The sequence below is a fragment of the Chelon labrosus genome (genome assembly GCF_963514085.1).
Source record: "Chelon labrosus genome assembly, chromosome: 12".
Taxonomy (NCBI): domain Eukaryota; kingdom Metazoa; phylum Chordata; class Actinopteri; order Mugiliformes; family Mugilidae; genus Chelon; species Chelon labrosus.
In genome coordinates, this window is record NC_140345.1 from 9,399,729 (window position 1) to 9,424,060 (window position 24,332).

The following is a 24,332-nucleotide window of genomic DNA, read 5'->3' on the forward strand; positions in this document are numbered from 1 at the left end:
ATCATCATGCTTTATCTTTGGATTTGCAGTGGGTAGATGTGTACAGAAGAAATATACCCAATAGTTTGTTCATGTTGTTTTATATCAGCAGTAGTAAACCAGTAAAAGATTGTGAAATGCCAATACAGTTGCAACATGGTTTTATCTGCAGGTGTTTATTATAGTTTCAGTAACAGTTTAACGCTTGTGAAGTGGTAAACCACTTGTTAAATAGTAAACTGTTTTTTTGACATGAGTACATGCAAAACAGATTAATCAATCAACTGATCTATTGAGTGAAGAGTATTTATAAATGTCAGTTTCTTTGTGCAAGAGTACATCCATGGTTGTAGCTTTTAATTACTACATCATTTAAATGTTATTTTGTTTACATTTAGTACTTTTGACACTTTATCGCATTATCCACATTATACTTATGTTCACCAGGTTCCCTGCTTGACTTGAATTGGAGTATTCGACGAGTGCTAATGCTAGATTCTTTTACTCGAGCGTCTGAATACCACTGCCGTGCATTCATGTGCTGCCGGAAGATCCAACATCTGTGGACTGTAAGTCAGCCGCTTAACAGCTTTGTTTTCATTCACCGTTTCATTTAAAAAAAATCCAACCCAGAAGACAAGTAATAAACAAACATGGCTGGCCTGCAGCTTAAACAGCACGCAGCATCACAACAAATTTAAAGTGTGTTCACGCAAGAGTAGTTTTTATATTAAATGGGATTTTCCTTGCTTAATTGTTGTTGTAATTTAGAGACAATAGTCTCCAGGAGAGGACTTTGGGTTATAAAGAGAACACTGTAAGTGAAAGCAGCATGCATTAGTCATGTTTATAGAATATTAAGGGTTATTAGTACTAACTCCAGTTGGCTCTTATTCACTGAACGATGCCGTCACCAAACCTTAGCCAAGGCCAACCCTGTTTCGGACTAGTTCAAAAGGCAGTTAATTATGATGATTATAGGATTATTTTAGAAAGAAGGTTTCAACAGAGTCAAGTTATTTCAGGTGTGTTTTTTTTTATCATGGCCTGCTGAAAGAGAGAAACAACATGCTCAGGACAGAGGCGGACCGCACGGTTTGAGAGACTGAAGGGTTGTGAGGAAGATTGTAGTTTCTCAGAGAAGTGGTGTCAGACTGGCAGTGTACTCTACCTGAAATTGTCGTATTCACAAATCTGTTTTTTAGTGCCATATGTGGCTTTCATGGCTCCAGTGTTGGAGGGAGGATCCACTGTTTTTTTTTTTTTTTTACAAGTCTGTGGTTTCCTCTCAATGTGCCTGGCAAGTTCCTCCATCTGGCATGGATGTCGTTAAACAAACGGACCTCAAGCCGCAGGCAATATAATGAAATTTCTACACAGTGTCACATTCAACAGCAGTTTGAGGACCCACCAAATGTTATTTCTTTTGCAGTGTAGTACAGGCCTTAAAGCCGCCGGGATGACTTTCTGAGCCTTGCCAGACCATGTGGTATTATCATTAAAGACATGGAGCTTCAACATGGAGCAAGGCGGTATATGGCGAAGAGCTGCTTAGATGAGATGGAAACAGAGAGTGGGGAAGGGGTTCAGTAAATGAGGGGCCACGCAGCTCCTGTTATATTTTTAGAAACAGCTTGAGACGCCTTTTCAACTTTCTGTGCATTCCTCCACCTTGCATACCACAGTATATGTGTGCATTTACTTTGCATTCAGTCACTGACTCTATCTCTCTCTTTCCATTTTCTTCCTGCTCTCACACACCAGGCAGAAAGTGAGGGAAAGTGGCAATTGAATTTCCTTTCAGTGGTGGTGTGTGGAATAGGAAAAAAGCGCAGGGCCACAGTGCTAGCCTCTATCTTGCGCAGACACTGAACGCAGCTTTAATCCTTTCCTCTGCCCTTCCCCTTCCACGCACTTGTCTCCAAATCCCCTCCACTCCATTCCTGGAATAAATTATTTAATTTATTTTCAGTCCGCAGCATTTTTATTCGTCTCTGTGGTGCGCCTCAACTTCTGTCCCTGTGGAGAGCCCTGATGAATGTGTTGGGCTCACACCCTCTGATCATCCATGCTCTGAACGCCTTTAGATACACACCAGCTTCTGGCTGCCTCCAATGCACACAAGAACTCTCTCTCTCTCGCCCTCTCTCTGTCTCTCGCAAACTCACAAATACACACAGGAATAACGCAAGCTATAGAATAGATCTGGATCTTTTATCTTTTTGTTCGTGCACACAAACTCTGCTGAGACAAAAACACATTTCTCTCTCCTCTGTGGCTATGAGCAGGCGCTGTTGCTCCTTGTTCAGATTAATGATGACATTTAAGAACACTGAACAATTTCACATAACATCTATAATTCATCTGGGAACACACATTTAACAATGTATGGAATTCAGGCTATATTGCTGAGCTTATGAATATGGAAAAAAAGCTGCAAATGAATTATTCTTTTTTATAATTGGGGTTTCCGGACTTGATTACACGAGCAAGAATCTCGAGTGATGACACATGTTCATATGGGAGCTGTATGTGTGTGTGTGTGTGTGTGTGTGTGTGTGTGTGTGTGTGTGTGTGTGCGAAGAAATTAAAGATCGCAGTTGTGCCTCGTCATGTGGCGAGTTATCATGCTGGGGCGCTGTACTGATTGGCGCGTCCTGGAAAGCCGTCTGGGGCCTCCGAACGATGGTGGATAAGACCTCATCTGCCTCACTGCTGGCGTGCACGCGTATTTTGAGATTGGGATTCGATAAGAATAAGTGATCGCTCTGTTTCATCCAAGTCACCAGGGGATTCACTTCTAACACACCAGCAAGCGCGTACACACACACACACACACGCAGAATTACATTCCCCCTGACGGGCATCCCTCCAGTGGTATCAATTAACGAGCTTGTCCAATCAATGTCACCAGCCTGATACTCAACTGCAAGGAGATTAAGACTAAGCTTACATCTTAACACACGTATAACACATAAAGCACACATTAGACATCTCAACACACAAAGATGTTAGCATAACGACTAGCCTGCGTTTTGTCTGCTGTGAAGTTTTATCTGGCAGCGTTTGCGCTTTGAGACACTCTCTGAACACAGGACAATAATGGAATGTGTACTTTTTCTTACTGTTATTTCTCTCTTCTTGTCTCTCCCTTTGCTAGGCTAAAGTCTGACCTAAATACTTCAGGTTTTTGATGATAGGACCAAAACAGAGATCAGAAGCGTCCACCGGGCTTGTCGTGATACTGGAGAGAAGGGAGGGAGGCAGAGGATCTGGACACACTCACAGAGGGATGCTGGTGCTTACCACACTTCATAACTGTACGACACAGAGCTCATAAAGCAGTCAAACCTTATCCTCGCCGACTGCTGAATTCATGATCTTAAATCTTACTCAAAGCCTTACCTTTCACCCCGCCATGAGATGAAAAACCTGCAGCGTATCAGCTCTCTGCCCTCCACCAAACCCCCTCTAATCCAGGCCCAGGTGGGAGGGAGGGGTCCATCATTCACTTGCTCAGGAGGGACACCAGAGAACCTTTGACCTTGGCATGTGACCACACCTTGAGATTGAAAAGCCGGTAATGTAGCAATGGCAGCCTGCCCAACGGTTAATGACCTGCGTCTTCCTTTTCCCAGCTTCATACAAATCCGTACTGTTCACAGTGGTTGTCACGCTGACACATAGCTGTACACACACACACACACACACACACACACACACACACACACACACACAAGCACAATCAGACTAGGAAACATAGAGGTCAAAGAATGCCTCACCAGGTTTTAAGTGCCCCCATTCATTTTTCATTTAATGACGTGAGGGGATGTGTTAGGTGTGAGCACCATGATGAAGTCCCCTCCAATTTCATCAGCACCTGCTATTTTATTCTGCAGTACAGGAAATAAAGACTGGCACCTCAAACTGGAAGAGCTGTTATAAAACGTTTCACTCAGGTAGAAATAATGCATCATCATCTTCCTCGGCTAAATTTTACTAATCTGAAAGTTTCATTTTGAAGTCAGTCACAGAAGTAAAGATCACACCATATTAATGGCTTTAATGTCAGTGACCTTACTCATAAATAATATTTTAAATTTTCACAATCTAATATTTTATGCTTTAAGAGGAAGAATATATTTTTTTTAAATGATCTGCTGCTTCAGAGGATAATCAGTTAACTGTAGACTGAAAGGATTCAGTCAAATACCAAGAGAGAAAGAGGCAGAATGGCCATTATAAGACAGAGCCTGGTGTCCTGGAAGAAAAACTCGGTTTATACTGTGCAGTGATTTTTTGCAGATCCTACACTACTGGAAACGCTTTAGCAACAATTTAAAAAAACAAAACAAAAAAAAAAAACATTAAGGACAGCACAAAGTGTTGACCTGCTCTCCAAATTCACTAGATCCCAAACTGATCAAGTATCTGTGGGATGATCCACAGAGGCCTCTCCCCTCAACCCATAGGACCCAAAGGCCCCCACTAACAACATTCTGTTGTCAGACACCACAGGACACCCTCAGAAGGACCATGTCCATTATCTGATGAGTCACAACTGTTTTGGAGGCACAAGGGAGACCTACACAATATTAGGAAGGTGGTCATAATATTGTGGCTGATCGGTGGCTGATCATCTGATATTAAATAAACTCACTAATAAATAGGCAACCAAGAATAACCAAGAATAAATTAACAACTGAAATTATTGAATATGAGTAGTCTATGTGTAATTCTATTTTTAAACAAACTTATGTTGTTTCACGCAAAATAGCCACGTGGAGTTAAATTGCATATTCACACGATAATGACCAGTGTCTTTGTTTATTTTTATTACCAGAGATCATCCTTTCACTGCTGCAAACAGCATATTTTGGATGGATGCTTCCAGAGTTTGCGTCATAATCTGAACTTTGCCGTCGCGGAGCAAATAATAATTTAATGTGTGTGTTTTTGGTGAGTGAGACAGCCCCCACCGTTATATATATCATGTATCATGCTGCCATTTTAGGGTACACGCACAACAATCAGCACCGTTTGTAGTTCTGAAACAGCAGTAGCAACCTATTAGAGACAGCTGCGTGGACAATATTCTACTGCGCCACAAATTATATTGGTGTTTATTTGCATACGTTGTGTGAAACTGAGATCAGTATTTCAATGCCTGGTGTGAACACAAATATTTAAAGCTGGCCAGTTGCAATCTGATCACTCAGGATGTGTGTTATTACTATGTCCTGTAATTGGTCTTGTGCTTTAAACAGTGGTGATTGGAACTGCGCAGCTCATGCCGGGGTTAATAAATGTTAAACAACATTTACTTTTACTGAAATCACTAAACGTGAAAAGAGAGAAGACGTCTGAGTAGGTGGTTTGTAGGATTCAGAAGAAAGGAGACTTTTCTGTGCTTGTCCAGCTGCTGAGAGACAAGGATGAGGAAATGCATTCAGACCAATTACAGCTGTTCACAGCTGCAAATCCGCTACATGTAGTTATATTTCTGGGGAGGTGTAAGTCATGCATTAGCTGCCTATGGCAAAGATCCAACACAAAATCATGAATCTAGCAAACACAAGCTGCTACATCCCCACTTTGCATCCATCTAGGAAATTTTACAGCGGGCATTAACAAACTCCTGGATTTCTCACATTGGACACAAAAACCAACATGTTAACGCACACAGAATGTGATTACCTTGGCTTAATGGACTGGATCAGACTGTCATCAGATACATATTCATACACCATGACCACATTTTTCCACAAAGTTGAAAGTTCCCTTAAATCAGCCCCCTCATTTTATCTTTAGGCAAAAAATATTTAAAATTGAGTGACAGCAGTCCATGACACTGCTTTCCCTGACCTGGGACCAGTGTTTGGAGTACACCAGCACTGCCCAAGTTATTTTCATACTGAGATCATTATCACAGTGCATGCAGATCCAAGATAACAGGTTTTCAGGTAACATATCCATATACAGACCACATGTAAATTCCAGGTCTAAACAGGGCCTTTGTTGCACGTCCTTCTCTCTTCCCCTTCCATCGCTTCTGTCTTATTTCTTTTATGGAGGGAATACTTTTGTGGTACAGACATTTGTAAATAGTTTTTCTTTTTACAGAGATTTACATATTCTTCAAACTCACATTATGATTTTTTAAAGAATAAAGAAGATAAAAATCAGATACAGTGCTCACCCATTAAAGGGGAACTACAGTTTTACAACCTGGACCTTATTTCTGACATAAAATACGATTGTTTACTCACCCATATAACTATGGTGTCATTTTTAGTCCTTCGGAAGATATTTAGCCCCAGCGAAGCGCCGCGTATATCTATACAGTGGGAGTGACTGGGGCACTGCAACGCAGCCTCTAAGTAATTATCTGCCGTGAAACTCGTTCATTTCACCAATATTTTGTTATTATATTTTGATACGCTAGTGCTATTCCCCGTTGAGTCTGGAGTTGTCAATTTGCGGACGTGCAGCGGTTTGTTGTTCTTTGGCCAGCTGTTCCTCTCTCTGCCTCCGCATCCTCCTTTCAATGAGCTCCTCATCCATATACTCTGGCTCAAAACGGTAAGGACGTCCATCATAAAAAAAAGTCGTCGTCCACAACCTCAGAATCGGAAAAATATTCAACCATGTTGCAAAAAACTAGCAGTAGCCAATTACAGGTAAACAAGCCGCGCATGGTGCGCGCAGCGCTCAGAGATGACAAATAACACCAAAGTTATATGGGTGAGTAAGCGATCGTATTTTATGCCAGAAATAAGGTCCAGGTTGTAAAAAACAGTAGTTCCTCTTCAATTAAGAAATCAATCTTATAATCAGCTCCATAATTCTTAGGACCAGTCATCAGAGATCACTGATGTTTCTTACCATGGTTCCCAAACAACCCTCAAACCACAATTAAATAATCAATCAAAGTTACTGATGCCTCCATCAATTGCTGCGTACACATCTATAAGTCACCACGAGTCATCCTTTAAACTGCGATGATGCATGTGTTGTCGTAGCTCTGTGTGTGTGTGAGTCTGGGGAAAATGGAGGCAGAGATGAGCAAAGCACACCTCCGCTCTCTGAAGTGGCTTCCCTTCTCTAAACACTGATCTGATAAGATAGGAGCAAACCCCACCAGGAATTTGTTTTCGCCGCTCTTTCGCTGCGGAGCAGATGATAGCGGAGACATGCGGAGGAGGGAGCCACTTTGGCCTTGTCTCAAGACGCGCTGAGAACAGCAAGTGAATTCCTCCAGAAGGGAGGAATCCAGGGTCGGTTATTTGTTTTGGCCCCTGTCAGACTAACCCAGAGAGGCCAAACATCTGCTTCTCCTGTTTGATAGGGAGACAACAATAAATGCCTGGCAGTCACCGTCAGTACTCACTCATACAAAAGGAGAGTGGCCTGGGAGTCAAGGACAGACACAGGCGAGGAATTATTCCACTACTCATTGACTAAACACAGATTCAATTAAACCCAGCTGAAGGTCATGAGGTAATACAATATGAGCGAGTTCAGCTCTGTGCTTAATAGATGCTCTCATGGCTTTGGTAATATTTAATCCAACGGCCCATCCTGACTACCCCTGTGTGTTGGCCATTCATACGTCTTGAATGTTGCCATAATCCGAGTGGGGGAACCTGAGGAGTCAAGGGCCCCATTTGAGAAATTCTTACTAACACTGAAGTTAACAAACTGTGTTTCTTGTTATTGCTAAATATAGAAGGACAGGAGTGTGACTGTTGACAGCAGTCTTGACGACGGAGAAGAAAGGACAGATAAAGATCTGAGAAAGGGAGGAGGGGTGACACAGGTGAAGGGGTGGTAAAGTACAGTGGGCGGGGAGTGGATACTGTGGGAGGGAGGGAGAGTAAGATAAGTAGGGAACTGGCAAAGGAATTTGAGAGGAACTGAAAGCAGTTGAGTGTGGTTTAAGGGAAAGGGAGGAGCAATCTGAGAGACAACACGAGAAAGAATAGGACAAAGCCCAGAGGGGAATTAACAGGTAGAGTTGGTAAACAGCAAGTTTCAGTCTTACCTCTAAGCTAATGACCGTTTTATCAAACAGAAACTAAGAGCAGAAACCAGAGTAGGCGGTTTGAGGGCAGGAGAAGAGAAAGAAGAAGTAACAAGAAAAGGAGGGACAGAGAGCAGTTTAAAAGCCGGCTCCAGGACATTCATTGAGAAGAGAAACAAGACTGGAAGCTGTAAGGAGGGGAAAAGTGAGAAAGCAGCGGACACTCATTAACAGAGAGGACCGGACTTAACTTCTTGGACTACTGACATCAGCAAAACAAAGGAGAAGAGCGTCTGAAATTACGTCACTGTGGTCACTGCGGTCTGTTGCTTGCCTGAGATTGTCTGCTATGCAACTAAGACAGCTGAGATAGGCAAACTAAAGTACAGTCAGTTCAGCTCAGAAAGACAGTTCTCCTTGTAGCGGCACCATGTTGATGAAAGAGTACCGCATATGCATGCCACTGAGTGTAGATGAGGTAAGTGTGTTTGTTTTTCCCACGCTCACATACACACACGCACATGCACACTGCCTGTCCTCAACTTTAAACTGAAGTACAAAAGGGGGGGTATTTCCGACGTGAACATGCTTTTTCAACTTGTAATCTTGAAAGTGTTAATGTGCTGATAAGAAAAGGGCCAACAGTGCACACAGACCTCCCGCGTCTTCCCTCTGGGAGCCTTGGCTCACGGAGTAGCGAGGCATGCAGCGATGGGCTCGGGCAATCTGACAGAGCCAACGCATAACACCTGGCCAGTAGCATCATGGCACTGAAATTGCGTCTAAATTATCCGTCCATCTGTGTGCTTCGCTACTTCCCTCCCTTATTTTAGCACTCAAACAAGTCCGACTGGTTACAGCTCTGCAACACGTGAAGTCAAACAAAGGCAATCGGTCTGCAGCCTTATAAACACAGAGAATGTGCTAAGAGAAAGCGTAAACAGATGAGGGTGCACCAAAGTGTCCTTCAAGGGGAATGCCCTCATCGCCTCCTATACCATCCCCCCATCCCCTCCCTGTTACCTGTTACCACAACAGTGACAATGACAAATAGCAGTCCAGAATAGGATTTACAGTATCAGTACAGGGACACAGAAACTTGAGCCTGCAGCAAATCCTCTTTCGCCTGAATGTAATGTAAGTTTAAATGCAGCTTATTTGAGGAGGTATCAAATCGTGACAGCTCCCTAAGTCCGAGCCATTTACGACACCCTAACCCTTACTCCACTTTTAAAGTGAATAGTGTTGAGTTTCAAGTGTGAAATATCCAGACCTCTGTTACCCAAAGCAACACCAGTGTGTTCAGGAATGTGTTCACTATTGTATTGTGCTGTAACAAAAGCTGACAGACGGTAGCTCAGGTGGCTCAGCTCAGGTGTGCATCAGTAAGGTTGGGTGGTTCAGCCTACGCCTCCCCGCATGCATAAGACCCTAGAGACTTGTGTTTGAGTATGGAAGTGAAAATTGAAAGCACCCATCTGACACCTGTAATGTCACAATAGTATACTGTGCCTGTAGAAAGTATTCAGCATCCTTGGAAAATTTCATGTCACAACAGTCAGTCTGAATGTGGCCTGTTTGACACTTATCAACAAAAAAAGAACGTCGCCAAGGTGAAAGCCATCTTTACAAAATCATGTCTGAGTACTTTTGAAGAATAAAAATGTATAAATCTGGATGGCTTTCAAGTCCCAGTCCTGTGAACTGTGAATATATCATCAAGAAATCGAAAGAAGAATCTGGCACCTGTGAAAACCTGCGTAGAACAGGAACTAAAAAAAAAACAAACATGCATGATTAAAAAATCCTCCATTGATTTAGTGTATTAAGATTTAAAGATGTGCCAAGAAAGGGAGAGTAAGGCCTTGATTTTTGATGATTATTATTTAGGGGATATCTGTAAATTCTGTATATCTGTATATATATATATATAAATATATATTAATATCTGTATATGTGTAAATGCTTTCAGAGTACATTATCAAATAAAAAGGTATAGTCAAGGCTTTTACCTTATAATAATCTTTTCTTTCATTTTCGTTTGCTTTCATGCTGGTGCTGTGGACACATTCTCCACCCTAATGAGTTGTGTTGAGGTCATGAGGAATCTATGACGAATGCATTTCTTATAAACCTGTCCTGCCTTTTAAAAGAAACATGCGGCTGATATACTGTAAAGCTGTCACTGAATGCGTTGGTAGCTATTCAGAGTGCATAATAATGATTTAGAGATAAAAAAAAATAAATCTTTTCAGCTACCTGATAAGAAAGAAAAAAAAAGATTGACAGTCTGTGTGGGAGGAGCTCACTCCTCTGTAGCCTGTTAGTCTTAGGATGAGGTTTAAGCACCCATCACTGTGATTCATTAAGTACCATGAATACCCAATAAGTAAATATTGAATGTTGACATCTCTCAGTAATTGGAACAAGAAGGAGGAGTGTCACACGATGTCTACAGAGTAGAGTGAAGGATGGCTAACTGATGCCTGGTGTCCTCCTTTTCTCTTTCTCTCCATCTTTCTCTGTTTCTACTTTTAATTAAAATACTGCTTTAGTGCCACACAAATATAGGGCAACAAAATGAACTGTATTACAGTGGCCACAGCAGAACAGTATGGTGAAAAGACATGATGGCAGCATCACTGAAAAACAATGAAGAATAACTGTACTAAGTGTGTATAGATCGCTGTAAAGACAACACTAATTCTGTCAGGCTGAGCTCAGTGAGCAGGCCCTGCAGATGCCCAAAGGCCTGGTCCTCTTTAAGATGCCTCAGCAGCATCAGACACACACTGGAGCTGCAGCAGACAGTCCCTCCACCCTAATTCAGACACTATGCATAACCCTCACTGGCCAAATTAGACATCTGATATGGTCACCTTAGGGAAATCCTTACACGCATCAAGTGACTACTTACTTAAAAAGCAAGGGGCAAATATAAAGCTTGCGCCTAAGGAGCCCTGAGTAAATGTCTGTCAAGACAAATCCAGACTCAGTAACAGTGACTGAACCCGATGCCAGGAGGATTTTTCTGCTGTCACTTTCACTGTCCGCTTCCTCTTAGTGGTTAATATGATTTCCTCAGTGGGATGTGCATTTTATTTATCTGATATGACTTAACTTTTTATCAACACAAATTTCTTACCTTGAGTCAGGAATCTTTCAATTTGTTCCATCTGATGTCAAGTTTTATTAGCCTAAAATCACAAAGATGTCTTGCAGGGATTCAGAAAACTAACTTAAAATGAGTATATAATGTTTTCTGGCCAGCAGCTACAGTGGCTGTGTATAAGTTTATTAATGTTGCTACTGGGGCTAATTGTAATTTCTTCCTGTAGTTTATTCTACAAAATTAAATAATTGTGTGTGAAATATGTGTACATGCCATAATTTGAATCTAACTGGTAGCCAAGACTGTAAGACAAATACAGTGGGATAAATACAAGAAAAGAAAGACGATGCCTTGCTTTTATTTTACTGAAAAACAATAAGAGGATGAATGTGTTCTTTCAAAAATTAAATAAAATTTATGATGCATGACGATAATCATCAAACTAACTGTAACTGCAGCAAATATAGTGCACTCAAAATGCATCACTCTCCATGGCAGCTTGAGGATTAGTATAATAATTTTGATTTTGTGCTTCACATTTTCTGACTGCAGTTTCTCTTTCTCTCTTTCTCCACGCCATCCCCATCCTCACCACCACAAACATCTTCCTAAACCTCTCCTCGGGCTCCAGTACAGGATTGGGCAGCTGTACATGATCAGTAAGCACAGCTGTGAGCAGAGTGGCGGGGGAGAGGGGGTGGAGGTGGTGAGGAATGAGTCAGATATTCACCCTCAGCACGGCCCCGGACAGCTGACCGAGAAACGCATCTACCTCAACAGGTAGAGTTCGACTCCTCAGCGATTGTGCCGCTGCACTAATGATGTACAAATAATCCTGTCTTTTTACAGCCTGGGTCTTATCCTGTCACTCCTGTCATTACGATAACTTATGTTGTTTGATCTCTTGCTTCCACTCGGATTTACTTCCGATAGTTACCACTCGGAAGTAAATCCGAGTGGTAACTATCACTTACTGACGGGCAATAAAACAGAATTTCGAAACTCAGTGTAACCTGCTTACATCCAAAGTCCAAGTACCCTTTGTCTGAACATATTGAGTCCCATTCTCTCAGGTTACATTTGGAAATATAACCTGAGAGTGGGAACTGTACAATCAATGAATGATATCTGTTGACAGTCAAAGACTATTCACATAATGTGTAAGTATTTATTTCATACATTCAAAAGATTGGGAACTACTTCAGTCACCTTGTAAGCTTTTATAAGCAGCGCGTGAAGGCTTAATGAATGTATTACTATTGTGTAGTTTTTAGCAGATTTAAGAACAAATTTAAAACTTTATCAAAGGAATAATTTGCCAGTTTTGGAAATGCACTTTTTTTCTTCACATAAAATAGATGAGAAGATTGATACGCAGCAGCTGGTAAGCTTAGTTTTAGAACCAGAAACATGCAGACAGCTGGTAATAAAGATATTAACAGCAGCTCTCAAGCTTCTCTTATCATTTCGCTTAACGTAGTGTAAACATCCCCTTTTTCTGTTATACAGGTTGGTTTATATGTGCTGAGCTCTTTGTTGGCTGGGAGCCGCTGCCAAGACATTACTGCTCCAACAAGTCAATCACATAACCCCAAATAAAACTGAGACGATTGTTTTTCACGCTTTGATATTTAGCGATTTAACAGACCGAGCACAGTGAGTTAATTGTTGAGATTTAGAGATGGTGGCAGGTGAAGTTGATTGTATCTGGGTGGAAGCTGGCTCGCTGTTTTCCCGTTTTCCAGTCTTTTACCTGTTAGAACAGGGCGACTGTAGATTCATATTTAATAGATATACAGTGGCGTCAGTCTTATCATCTAACTAAAAATGAAGAAGTGCTTTTTCCAATATGTCAGGCTGCTGCTGTAATTTATCTGTGAACACTTGCAATGATTTATTAAACAGGTGTGACATGTCGTTAATGCTGCTTTCAGATATACTGTAGCATGTTATAAACCAGCCAAGTCTTTGTATATGGCTCATAAACCCCTAAATATGGGCTGCTAAAATAAACCCAAATGACTCTTGAATTAGTTTCAAGCTGGTGATTGTTTTTCCAATATGATTTCTGTTTATAGTTGTCAAAGAAGTATGTAACATTTGAATTACAATACATGTTGCAGTGATGATGATGATGTTAAACTGCAGAAAACCGCAGGAATTCCAAGCTATGTGTGTGTGTGTTCTTGTTATTGTGCTTAAAGGATGTGTTTTATTTGCTTAGCGCCCACGATAATGGCCCATTAATCAGTCAAGTGTGATTAAAATGACAGGCCCGTCTAAAAAAAAGCTACCAATTCTCTCGTAGCTTTAAATTCAGTTCCGTGACCTTCCCACAACCTCACTCATTACTCTAACGTAGCCTCAACATTTATTCCAACCAACACTTCAAACCCAAGGTCTAATCCTAAAATAAACTTTGAAAGAAGTGAAGAAATGTTCTCACTGTGTTGGATTTTACTAATCTCTGTGCGCTTGTGGGACATTTGGTCCTTATTAGTAACGGTATGTTGGAACACACACATACATAGATACACACACACAGCTATAGTGACTGCAGAATGTATTCTACCTCAGTCATGTTCTGACTCGTGACCTAGAAGCTAGAGTTACCATTCATCACCGCAGGTGTAATTGGGAATGAGTCATATAAATGAATGCTGCGGTGAGAGTAGCCTACAGGAAATCTGGCCATAAATGGCACAAAAAACACTTAGGATCTCTCTGTCTCCTTCCATAATCTCTCTGCTGCTCTTCCACTCTGTGACTGTGATTCTTTTTTTCCTGTTTTGCTCTCAGTAAACTGCCAGCCTGGATGAAAGCTTTCGTCCCTCGACTCTTCTATGTGACAGAGAAAGCCTGGAACTTCTACCCGTACACTATCACAGGTGTGTGCTAAACATGAGGTTGCCATCACCTCATTGCATAATGCAGCTTATTTACATACGACATCTGATATTTAAAGTGCCATCAAATATTTATCATGATGTACTGTATGGATGTATTCTCTTGTGGTTAAGTGTTATGTGCATGTGGCTGCAATTTCATGCTCATGCATTTGAGTAACTAATGTTGTTTCTCCCTATCCATACTGAACGTCCCTGGCGCCGCAGAGTACTCAGTACGTATTCACTCACATATCATTTACTGTCCATGAATGCAACAGAGCTCATCTAGTTCCGATATCAATGGATCTAATCGGCATCTGTGCCCCTCAACCCTTTTCTTCCCCGCTTTTTCCTCCTGTTGCCCGGTAGGTATCATTCGTCCCCAAGTTCACCATCCGCATTGAGACGAGATTCGAGAACAACAACGGAGATAACGACAATGTGAGTACAACTGAGAGAAGGAGAGAAAGATGGAGTGATTAGAGTGGAGGGGGAGGAGAAAGACAAGGGGAAGGGGAGAAATTGCAATCTTCTCTGCAATGTTCATCAAATTGATGTGGCCATTACAAGGAAAACAAGAAAAGCACAAAATGCACTATTGACAGATCTATTAACCAGCATGCAGCGCGTTGATCATGGCTGCCATGGTCCATTTTATTTAAGGCCAACATGCGTAAATGCACACACACACACACACACACACACACACACACACAAATATTCACAAGCAATTGCGACTCTGTCTGGCTCTTGTGTCTGCACTGTGTTTTCGAGGAAAGACGTGCAACAAGACTCAACATGTCAGAACGTGGCGACGTGGAAATACGCTTGTGGAGAGAAATGTGTCCATTCTTGTTTCACGTAGGTGCAGGTTACGGGTGTTTGTTTCAAAGAAGCACCAACGTCTGTCCTATCATTATGGAAGAGTCAAGAGTCAGGGAGGTGAACATGTAAAAATAGATGTTTAGTGCTGCTGTGAGGGAACACATTATGAGCAATGACATGGCATCGCCTATAAAGTTATATATTGGGAACTTGTTAGCACGCCTGCATACACATCCAACTGACAAGGGCCAACACTAATTTATTCAGAGCCATGTTTCTGGATACTTGGTGAATTTTAACCCAAATATTCATTCTGCTTTTAGTTTTAAGTCTTTAGTTATAAAAAAAATAAAAATAAATGTGCCTTTTTAGTCGCCATTTTCACCAGAATGTCACCAACCAGGCATTCGGGTTTTGTCACTTAAAATAAGTCGACATTTGAGCCATGTCAGTGACGTATTTGACTGGGCAGATAACAGTGAGCTGAATTTCATTATAGCGATCTGCCGATTCGGCTAAAAATCCTCCGTAGGTTTATCAGTGCAAGCAACCCCCTTCACATTATCAGATTGCCAATTGATACGTTGCACATAGAAAGCCAGTTCAAAGACTAATCTGCTGTGTTTGTGCTTAACTTGAGCTTTTTCCTTTCCTTGCATCTTTATACTTTTAGTTGCTTCCCCTCACAGGGAAATATAGTTTCTACTCCACTGCTTTTATGTGAAGGCTGTAGTTAGTGTTAGTTTAAACATGAGATTTTATATTGAACAAAAGGAACAAATGAAGAGCTCAAATAAACACAACCAGCATATACACATGAAACTGAAAAACCGACAGAAAATGAATTTGCATCTCAAGCATTTAATGATTCCAGGCTCTCAAATGTGATGATCCGATGTAAATGTAACAGCAAAAACACTTCTTACCGAGTAGAGTGTGGATTGAAAACAATGATGAAGAAACCTGAACACACCGTAAGAGGCAGCAGAGTACAGCCAACTAGTGTAACACATCCCATAAGAGGGAGCAAGACCTTGGGTAGGCAGAGACCAGCAGCAGCACCACAGGAGTGTAGCGGGTTTACCCAGGTTTATCTTGTGTTTTAGATTTCAGCTGTGAAATGAACAATTTCAGTGGGGCATTAGAACAAATTTTAAACAAGGTCAGATAATAAAAAGTGCAGTCTCCTCTCTCCTTTTTTGTTACCTCCTTTCTCTGTCAAGCAAAAGTGCATTGTGTGTGCCCCCCCTCTCCCTTTTAATATCCCTCATACGTCCTTGTTTTCCCCCTCGTCCCCTCCTCTGCTCCCCTTCTATCTGTTCTCTCCTCTGTATGCTCCAGTGTGATTCGCTCCAAGGGCCTCAGGGTGGGATATAGTGAGGCGTGTTATGGTGTGTGACCTCCGTTTTCTACACAGTTACTCATCTACTGTTATCCTGCTCTCCATTGAGTGACTGACTGCATGTGTGTGAGGTCACGGGTGAGTGTGTGTGTGTGTTTGTGCGCGTCTGCTGCCATTATACTGAATGACCTCCCCCATCTGTTTGGATATAGGTGTTCGGGGACACGCCAACCCCGGCGGAGAGTGTGAGTTTCCTGGATATCCTGAGCGACCCCATCCCTGAAAAGCACTACAAAGAATCGGAGGTGCGTACTGCGCTAACGGCGCTAATGTGCACGCAAACATGCACATGTGTAGTTAACAAAGCAAATTACTGTGTGAAGGAGAACTTCAACTTGACTATGCCAAGCCCTCGCAAAAGAAAAAGAATGCTAGGATTTTGGGAAATATGCTTAGAGTTACATAAAAACACTATGTATGTTTGTTGATTATGGAAATAGGAGGCAATTAACTTAAGATTGCACAGTGGGAGAAACAAACCACACCAACCAGCACTTCTTTTGCTCACTACCTGACCTGACTCTATCACACATGCACAGAAAGGCCAGCAACTTTTTAACGATCAGTACGTAACAGTCAGACAAACAAGATATAGCATGTTAATGTTTGTGAGGTTTTGCATGCCAGTGTTTTTGTTTCTTTACCTGGTTCCACTTCTATCTTCATGCTAAGCTACGCTAACTGCCTCCTGCTTCTTACTGAGCGCACAGATATTAAAGTGGCATCTAAATCTTGGCAATGCATTTTTCAAAATATTCAACTTTCACACAAAACTTTCAATACAAATACACAAATACAGTTTTTTCCTTATGTTCACTTAACTTGCTGTTGCTTCTGAAAGAGCATACATCAGTAATAAACCCACACTCCTCTGCTTCTCTGCCTATCTTCATTCCCTCCCCACCGAGGCTTTACACTTCTTTACTGCCTTCAAACCCTTAACAGCAAAGGTGAATTCACAGGCCTGTGCACACCGAAGCATATAAACAAACACAGATGCATGTACATACACAAGCCGACAAATCAGCTGTGTCTGTTAAGTGACAAAGTGAGAAAATAATATCGCAAACACTTTTCCATCATCCTTTGGTCACAGATACTTAATGTGTGTTATCACACTTCGCCCTTATGGGTTGTGTTGAGCAACATTCTGCTTGCACCTCCACACAGATACCATATCACCCATTCTCACATACACACACACACTTTCAGTACACATGTACACGTTTATAGTCCCCCCCACCCCCCACCCCTTGAGGCTAAGGTTTCTGCAGACTCAGCTCATAAGCTCCAATGTTTGCTCTGTGCAGGACTTGAGTCGCTGGCAGTCGAGTAAAACTGGCCGAGGGCCTCTGGAGAAGGGCTGGAGAGACAACCACAAGCCTATTATGTGCTCCTACAAGAGGGTGCAGTGCAGCTTCGAGGTCTACGGCTTCCAGACCAGGACTGAGGAGTTTATACACAAAGTGAGACTCCCTTCTTAGCTTTTACCTGTGCTTGTTTGAGGAAGAATTTCCTTCCTCACCAATGCTGATTATTTTTTGTTATTTACAATAAGACATGGCTGTATTTCTATGCATTAGCATAATCCACCAACAAGACTCACACGACCCCTGCGCTGCATCTAGGGTTAAGTCCGATTTGTAAGAAAAAAATTATGATCTGCGTTGGACCATAAAATCTGCCCTTCCAGCTCTAACAAAGCGTATAGTTTCTCAGAATGGAGGTTGGTGAAACAGCAGCCAAAAGAAAAAGCAATGAAGCATGAACAAAAACCAAAACCTGTAGGAGCAAATCAACCAATGCTTTTTTTTAACATTGTTGCCGAGAAGCAAGAGTGGAGAAATACGTTTCCATTTATCTCCAGCCTGGACGCTTGTGCTTAAATTAATTACGCAACTTTATTGCTTTGACATCAGCATGCAGTAAAATATGGCCACAGACAACAGCTGCATTATTTCTGATGAAATTTCCTTTGTTGACGTGTTTTTGTTGTCCTGTATAACTTCAGAACATCCGTGACATTCTCCTGGTTGGCCACAGGCAGGCGGTAGCATGGATAGATGAATGGCACGGTGGGTCATAATGCATTTCATAGATACAATATGAAACATCCAGAGCAGTGTGGTTGTGTTTTATGCTGTGTGCATGTGTGTGTAATTGTTCTATACTGTTCCCACAGGGCTGAGCTTGGAGGAGGTGAGAGAGTACGAGCAGGCAATGCAAGAGAAGACCAACAGTAAAGTCAAATCCAGCCAGAACAACACAGGTGAGGTTGCAGCTACTGACCTGCACTGTACTGAAATACCACAGAGGATGGGAGGAGGGAGAGGGAGGGAGAGAGAGGAGGGGTAGTACATCTGAATACGAGGCTGAGAAATGGAAGGAAAAACGGGGAACGCAATGAGTAGAAGATGAAAAGTGAGTTTGAAATGTATATTTATTCTCTAATTATTCTTGCACAGGACATGTGCAGAGGAACACGCTGATTCACATCCTCATCTGACTTTTAAAACCTTAGGAATTTGCAGCAAACCTGGAAAGGTGTTTTGTATTTAGGTTTCTTGGCATGTCACCAATTCCTGTCAATAGATTCACACGAAGATCGCAAGAATTAATAATCATGTACTACCAACATGATTGAACAGAGAGTGGTTGCACCAGTAGTGCCTTCTCTGTGCCCTACAAGTACCCAGATGGCCAGAGTACATCTGTGACAGAAAAAAAATGCAAAGAGAAGAGCAGTCAGGAGGCATTTCACAACACAAGGAGCAGCGAGGAGGGAGAGACAGAGGGTGTATGCCCAGAAAAGGATGGTAGAAATACAGATGTGGTGTGCATGTGTGTGTGTGTGTGTGCGAGAGAGAGAGAGAGCGAGAGAGGCAGGGGTGCTGGGTGATTGGTATGATGGCTCATGAAGTGATAATGCCACTGCGTCGCTCTGATAAACAGTGTAATGCAGCCACCTGCTGAACTCTCACCATCACAAGCCCTCTCAACATAAATAACCAGCCATTGCAGCACTTAGCTGCAAATGTCAGACCTGGTGGGGGTATGTTTCTGGGCATATGTGGTGTGAGTGCGAGTGCGTGTATGTGTGTGTGTGTGTGTGTGTGTGTTTGGTCACCCTGCCCCCTGCTGGTTAGTCTGGTGAACCTCAGCCGCATGTGAGAGATATCAAAGGTAGAATTCCCAATATGGCCTGTAGCATCTTGCTGCCTGTGCTCTCTCTTTCTCTCCCTCTGTGTGTGATGATGAGAGACATCAAGCTGCAACAAATCTGCAGTCATTGCTCAACCTGCTGCAGCTCGCTGCACCGCCATGACCCCCTACAGGCCGGAAGCAGCTACTGCGTTCAGCTCTGCACAGACTGAGAAATAGTTTTTATTTCATTCATCTGGTGTAATAAAAGTAAATGGATGTCATTTACTCTAGAGAATCTAATAAAAAGTTGGATGCGAGCTGAATACCAATAAGGGATCTAAATAATGGGGTTTTGTGTAGCGTATGACACAGATCTTAAGTATATTTAAATACACTGCAATCTCAAACACAGTCCTAACTCTCTTTTTCATCTTCCTTTTTTACATCCGTCCTCCTATCTACCCCTCTATCTCAGGCCCTCGTCCTGCGTTCTCTCGCTCTATCTCTGTGACAGATGAACGCTCCCTGAAGAAGATGGGAATGACTACAGTGGACATGTCTGACCCCTCAGCCTCCTCTGTGCCGCACTGTCCCCTTCGCCTCAACTCAACCCCTGAATGATGCCTCGCACACACACCCATATGCACACACACACACACACACACACACACACACACACACACACACCTCGTACAATGCAAACACAAAACCTCAATACAGTGTCAACACTGACCAGAGTCACGTGATGCTATTTCTCAAATATGCACACACCCACATGCAAACAGCAACATGATCCAAAAATGCATAGTTTGACATTTTGGGGGAAACACGTCTTTGCTTCCTGGGGTACAATTAGGTCAGAGGATCGATGCCACTGTCATTTCTGCCTGTTAAATGTAAAGTTACAGCCTGCAGCTGTTTTTTCTTAAAGACTGGACACACAGGTAGCCCAATTATGACCATCAACATATAGTAAAGCTATGAATTAACATGTTATGTCTTGTTTCTTCAATCTTGTGTCAAAACGATAATTTGCCGTTTGGAGAGTGTTACATGATGGCGGTTCTTTGGCCGGGGCAGGTTTAGAGCTGTTGGTTGGAGGATTTGATCTCCTTCGGACAGAGTCAAGGTAGCTGTCTCTCCTTGTTTTCTATCTATGTGCTAAACTAAACTAACTGACTCCTGGCTGCAGCTTCTGTTTACCGTACAGAAGCGAGAGTGGTATTGATCCATTCATCTGACTCTCTGCCAGAGAGCAAAAAAAAGTGTATTTCCCCAAATAGTGAACTATTCCTTTAACACCACCATCGAAATATTCATTTATTCTCACTCACATGGTCTAGTTCTCCTCACTGGCATCATGCGTGTTAGTAAAGGCTGCAGCATGCGCACTCAAACACCTTGTGCCTACCCAGTGACAATTTTTTACTGAAAAATCCTCCAGTGTCTGAAATAGCCTTTCCCCGCATTTCAGTACATTCTCTCACTTGAGCACACGACCACCAGCAGGGCTCTCCGATTGTTTCCAAGCCCCCAACCAGCAGCCTACAGACAGATGCATAAGGAGTTTAATAGAGTGGATCTAATGAGAGAGCAGAGGAGAAGGGGGGAGGCTGTCAATGCAATGGATCAGCTCTCCCCTCTCCACCGCAACCAATAGGTCAGACCAGGTGTATTGACGGAGGGCAGTGAGGCATTGTATTGGTTCCTTGATCGCTTAGCTCAGAGTTGCAAATGGGTCAAGCAAGGGCTAAACTTCAATTAAATGTCAATGATGTAACCATTTATAACACTGTTAGTTTACAATTTTTTGTATGTATGCATTTAAAGGAGAATGGGTTCTCCTTGTCAGGGATCAATGATGAATCTTCTTACATCTTACAGTTTTGTAATAATATTCAATTAAAATATGTATTTTATAATGAAATCAAGGGGAAATTCTTTGTAGAAAATGCTCTGTATAGTCTTTTATAATGACTTATTGTCAATAAACGCAAATTCTTTCCAATGAGAAGATTTACTTGTGTCTGCCCAGATACGCAAAACATTGACTCGCTGCATCACATTATCAGTCATGTTTGATCAGTATTGACCTATAAAGATGAACCAGCTGCAGGCACATCACAGCTCTCTCATGTAATCTACTCACCAATTTCACGCTGCGTGCCATGTGGAACCAGTTCCAGCAGCAGTGGACATGAAAAGAGGCACCCACTTGGGCCAGCGTGGTTTGTGGCAGCCTTCTCTCTGCAAGACAATGGAGAATTATGCATTTTTAACAGATGCGGGGTTGTGAGTTGGGCGTGGGTGCTTGTCTGTCATCCCTGTGTCACTTTATTGTTCCAAGGCTTCAGGACAAACGCCCACACTTGTCACGAAGAGACTTGAAAGTTGTTGTGATTGACAGACAAGGCAGCTTGCTTTGAATGGCACGCTTAATTGCTCGCATTATGGGCCTCATTATGGCGTCTTTTATCCATACAAATCAAGAACCAGCATGACAGTTTGTTATTAGCTTCCCAACAAAGCGCCGCAGACTCGCATTCACATACGTACACAAACACAAAACTCTTTCTCTCAATATCTCTTTTTACAGTAGCAGCAGGAGGCTGATATGAAAGACAAGTGCTCACCACAGTCAGGAGCGTTCATAAGCACTGCAGAGGGTGAACAAACCGCTGGCTGCACTGCATTAACATTACCTCTTGCTCTTTTGCTTCTTTGTCTCTGCCATTAAAATTTCTGTCTCATGTCTCTATTGCCATCTCCACAATTCTCCTCTGCCCCCTCGTTTTCTCTCTCTCTCTCTCTCTCTCATTCTTGAAATCTCCCTTGATCTCCCATTCTTACGTCCCTCTTTATCTGTGTGTCCTCATCTTCCTCAAGAGGGCCTCTAAAGAAGATGTACTGTGTTCATTATATGGAAATGTTCCCCGTGGTACATTATCATAGATCCTGACCCCGTAGCGCTGAATCATCTTGCTATTCCCAGTCCGCTAGTCAGGAACCACAAATAGCATGGTAGAGGAAAGACAGGGCGTTCTCCAGAGGCGCAACCAACCAGCTGCACAGCTGTTGCCGGGACTTTTTACTGTACAGTCACTTTCATGTGGAACCTTGAACTGGACACATGAGTACACAAGCGTGGGAGAAAGAGGAGGTACGAAAAAGAATAATATAAACAGTAAGACGACTTTAACAAGTAGAAAGTTGGAACAATTAAAAAGAAGAATTCTTGCAAAGGAAAGGATAATAGACATGTGTGGACGTAATTTCTCCTCCACCACGATGGTATTTTGGTTAACCACGCTGATGAACGAGCCTCTGCTCCAGATCAATACATGCTCTCCATTCACTAGTCAGACAGTAATGCAGCTTCCTCATTTGATTGACGATATGGTGCACGTGTGTAACAGTTCGTCATTTCCTTGCTGCGCAGTAACTCCGTTGTTAAAGGACGCTGACCATTAAGCCTCAAGGTTTACTATGTCGCTCATTTAATCTCAGTCTACATGCCAACGCTGATTGATAAAGGTTTAATGTGGCGGTGTGTTAGCGGGGGGAGGGGGGGGTGAACAGATACACAACCTCAACAGAACGGGTGTTGAGTCAATTAAAGGGAAACTTAATATTTATAAATGTGATAATATTCTGACAATATTTACCTCCCATTATGTAGTTATCCATGTCTGATAAAGTATATGTGTGTGTTTGTGTGAATTCCCACGAGTATAAGGCTTACATAAGACTAAACGGTGAGACCGAGATGCTTGTGTTCCCTCATTACAGTGTCAGCAATACAGTTTTTAGCCGCACTCAACCACATAAATGACTTTAAATCCTCTGTGTATTAAGCCTCACCACTGGGAACCCAATTTGTAACCTCTGCCCAGTAATACGTTAACTGGACTTTATCAGGGGAATGGCAGAGTGTAAAATTCATACAGTATCTGAGAGAACTAATTGAACCAATTAAGAAAGTGAATATGGATTACTGTGGGACTGTGGACACACACACTCCCTCTGGAATAGAGCTGGAGCCCACTGCTTTCACGCGATAATGATTGTCATTGCAAATGGATGGCGGTGCAGGGTCCCCGTGTGCTCCACAACAACACTCCCAGTGTCAGCTGGCTTTGCATTTACACTGATGGGTTTTCACTTCTGCAGCAACCGATCCGAAGGGCTGCTATTCTGGGCAGTAATTAATTGCATGCGGGTAAAGGAAAAGTCAAGGATAAGTGTTAAAACTGTTCCTCGCCTTGTTCATACTCTCGCTTCACACACGGGCACAGACGGCGTTCATTTTTCACCCAAACACACATTTGCTAGAGGAAACAAAAGGAGTGTGAGTATAAACAAGAAGATACGCAGGAACTTTCACAAAAATAAGGGCCTAGGGTACTTCATGCTTTAAATATCTTAATCAGAGAGCCCATAAAGCCTCCCCATTTTAATTGCACCACCATGACTATTAATTACATAACATCCATTGCGGTCAGCATGCCCATATGTTTGCTAATGGGAGAGGATGGATTAGAATACAATGGTTATTATTGATCCACAAAGGTAGAATTACATCTCCCCCCCAGCATGTAGGCAACATAAATATTGTTTTTCTTGCAAATGCATAAAACAAATGGCAGGAGACACTTCAAATACTGAATGCACACTGCACCGTAGTGTTATCGTAAAGAAGCTTCATAAGGCGAGGTGACTGTGAAGCAAGAGATAAATCAGGACAAAGTACCAAATTATTGCAAAACAAAAGACGCCTCATGTGCTGCAGGAATAACACGCAGCGTCCTTTTGAAACCGGAATGTCGCCTCTCTGTGATATACAATAAGGAAAACAGGATGCAAGGTTAAAAAGATGACATCATTTGATATTCAGACAACTTTTTGTACTTGTACACACTATACTGTTGGGATGGCGCCTCTCAGCGTTTTCCGCTCCCC

At 42.3% G+C, this 24,332-nt stretch overlaps 1 protein-coding gene across 1 annotated transcript; it reads left to right on the forward strand.

Annotated features, from left to right (window-relative positions):
- The first annotated feature begins 7,933 nt into the window (after nt 1-7,933).
- On the forward strand, nt 7,934-21,665 carry pitpnc1b (phosphatidylinositol transfer protein cytoplasmic 1b). Its single transcript, XM_084557604.1, has 9 exons — nt 7,934-8,480; nt 11,746-11,894; nt 13,914-14,004; nt 14,372-14,443; nt 16,382-16,474; nt 17,540-17,695; nt 18,241-18,304; nt 18,412-18,498; nt 19,849-21,665. The coding sequence occupies exons 1-9, from the start codon at nt 8,433-8,435 to the stop codon at nt 19,992-19,994; spliced, it is 906 nt and encodes a 301-aa protein (XP_084413730.1). The 5' UTR covers nt 7,934-8,432; the 3' UTR covers nt 19,995-21,665.
- The last annotated feature ends 2,667 nt before the right edge of the window (nt 21,666-24,332 follow it).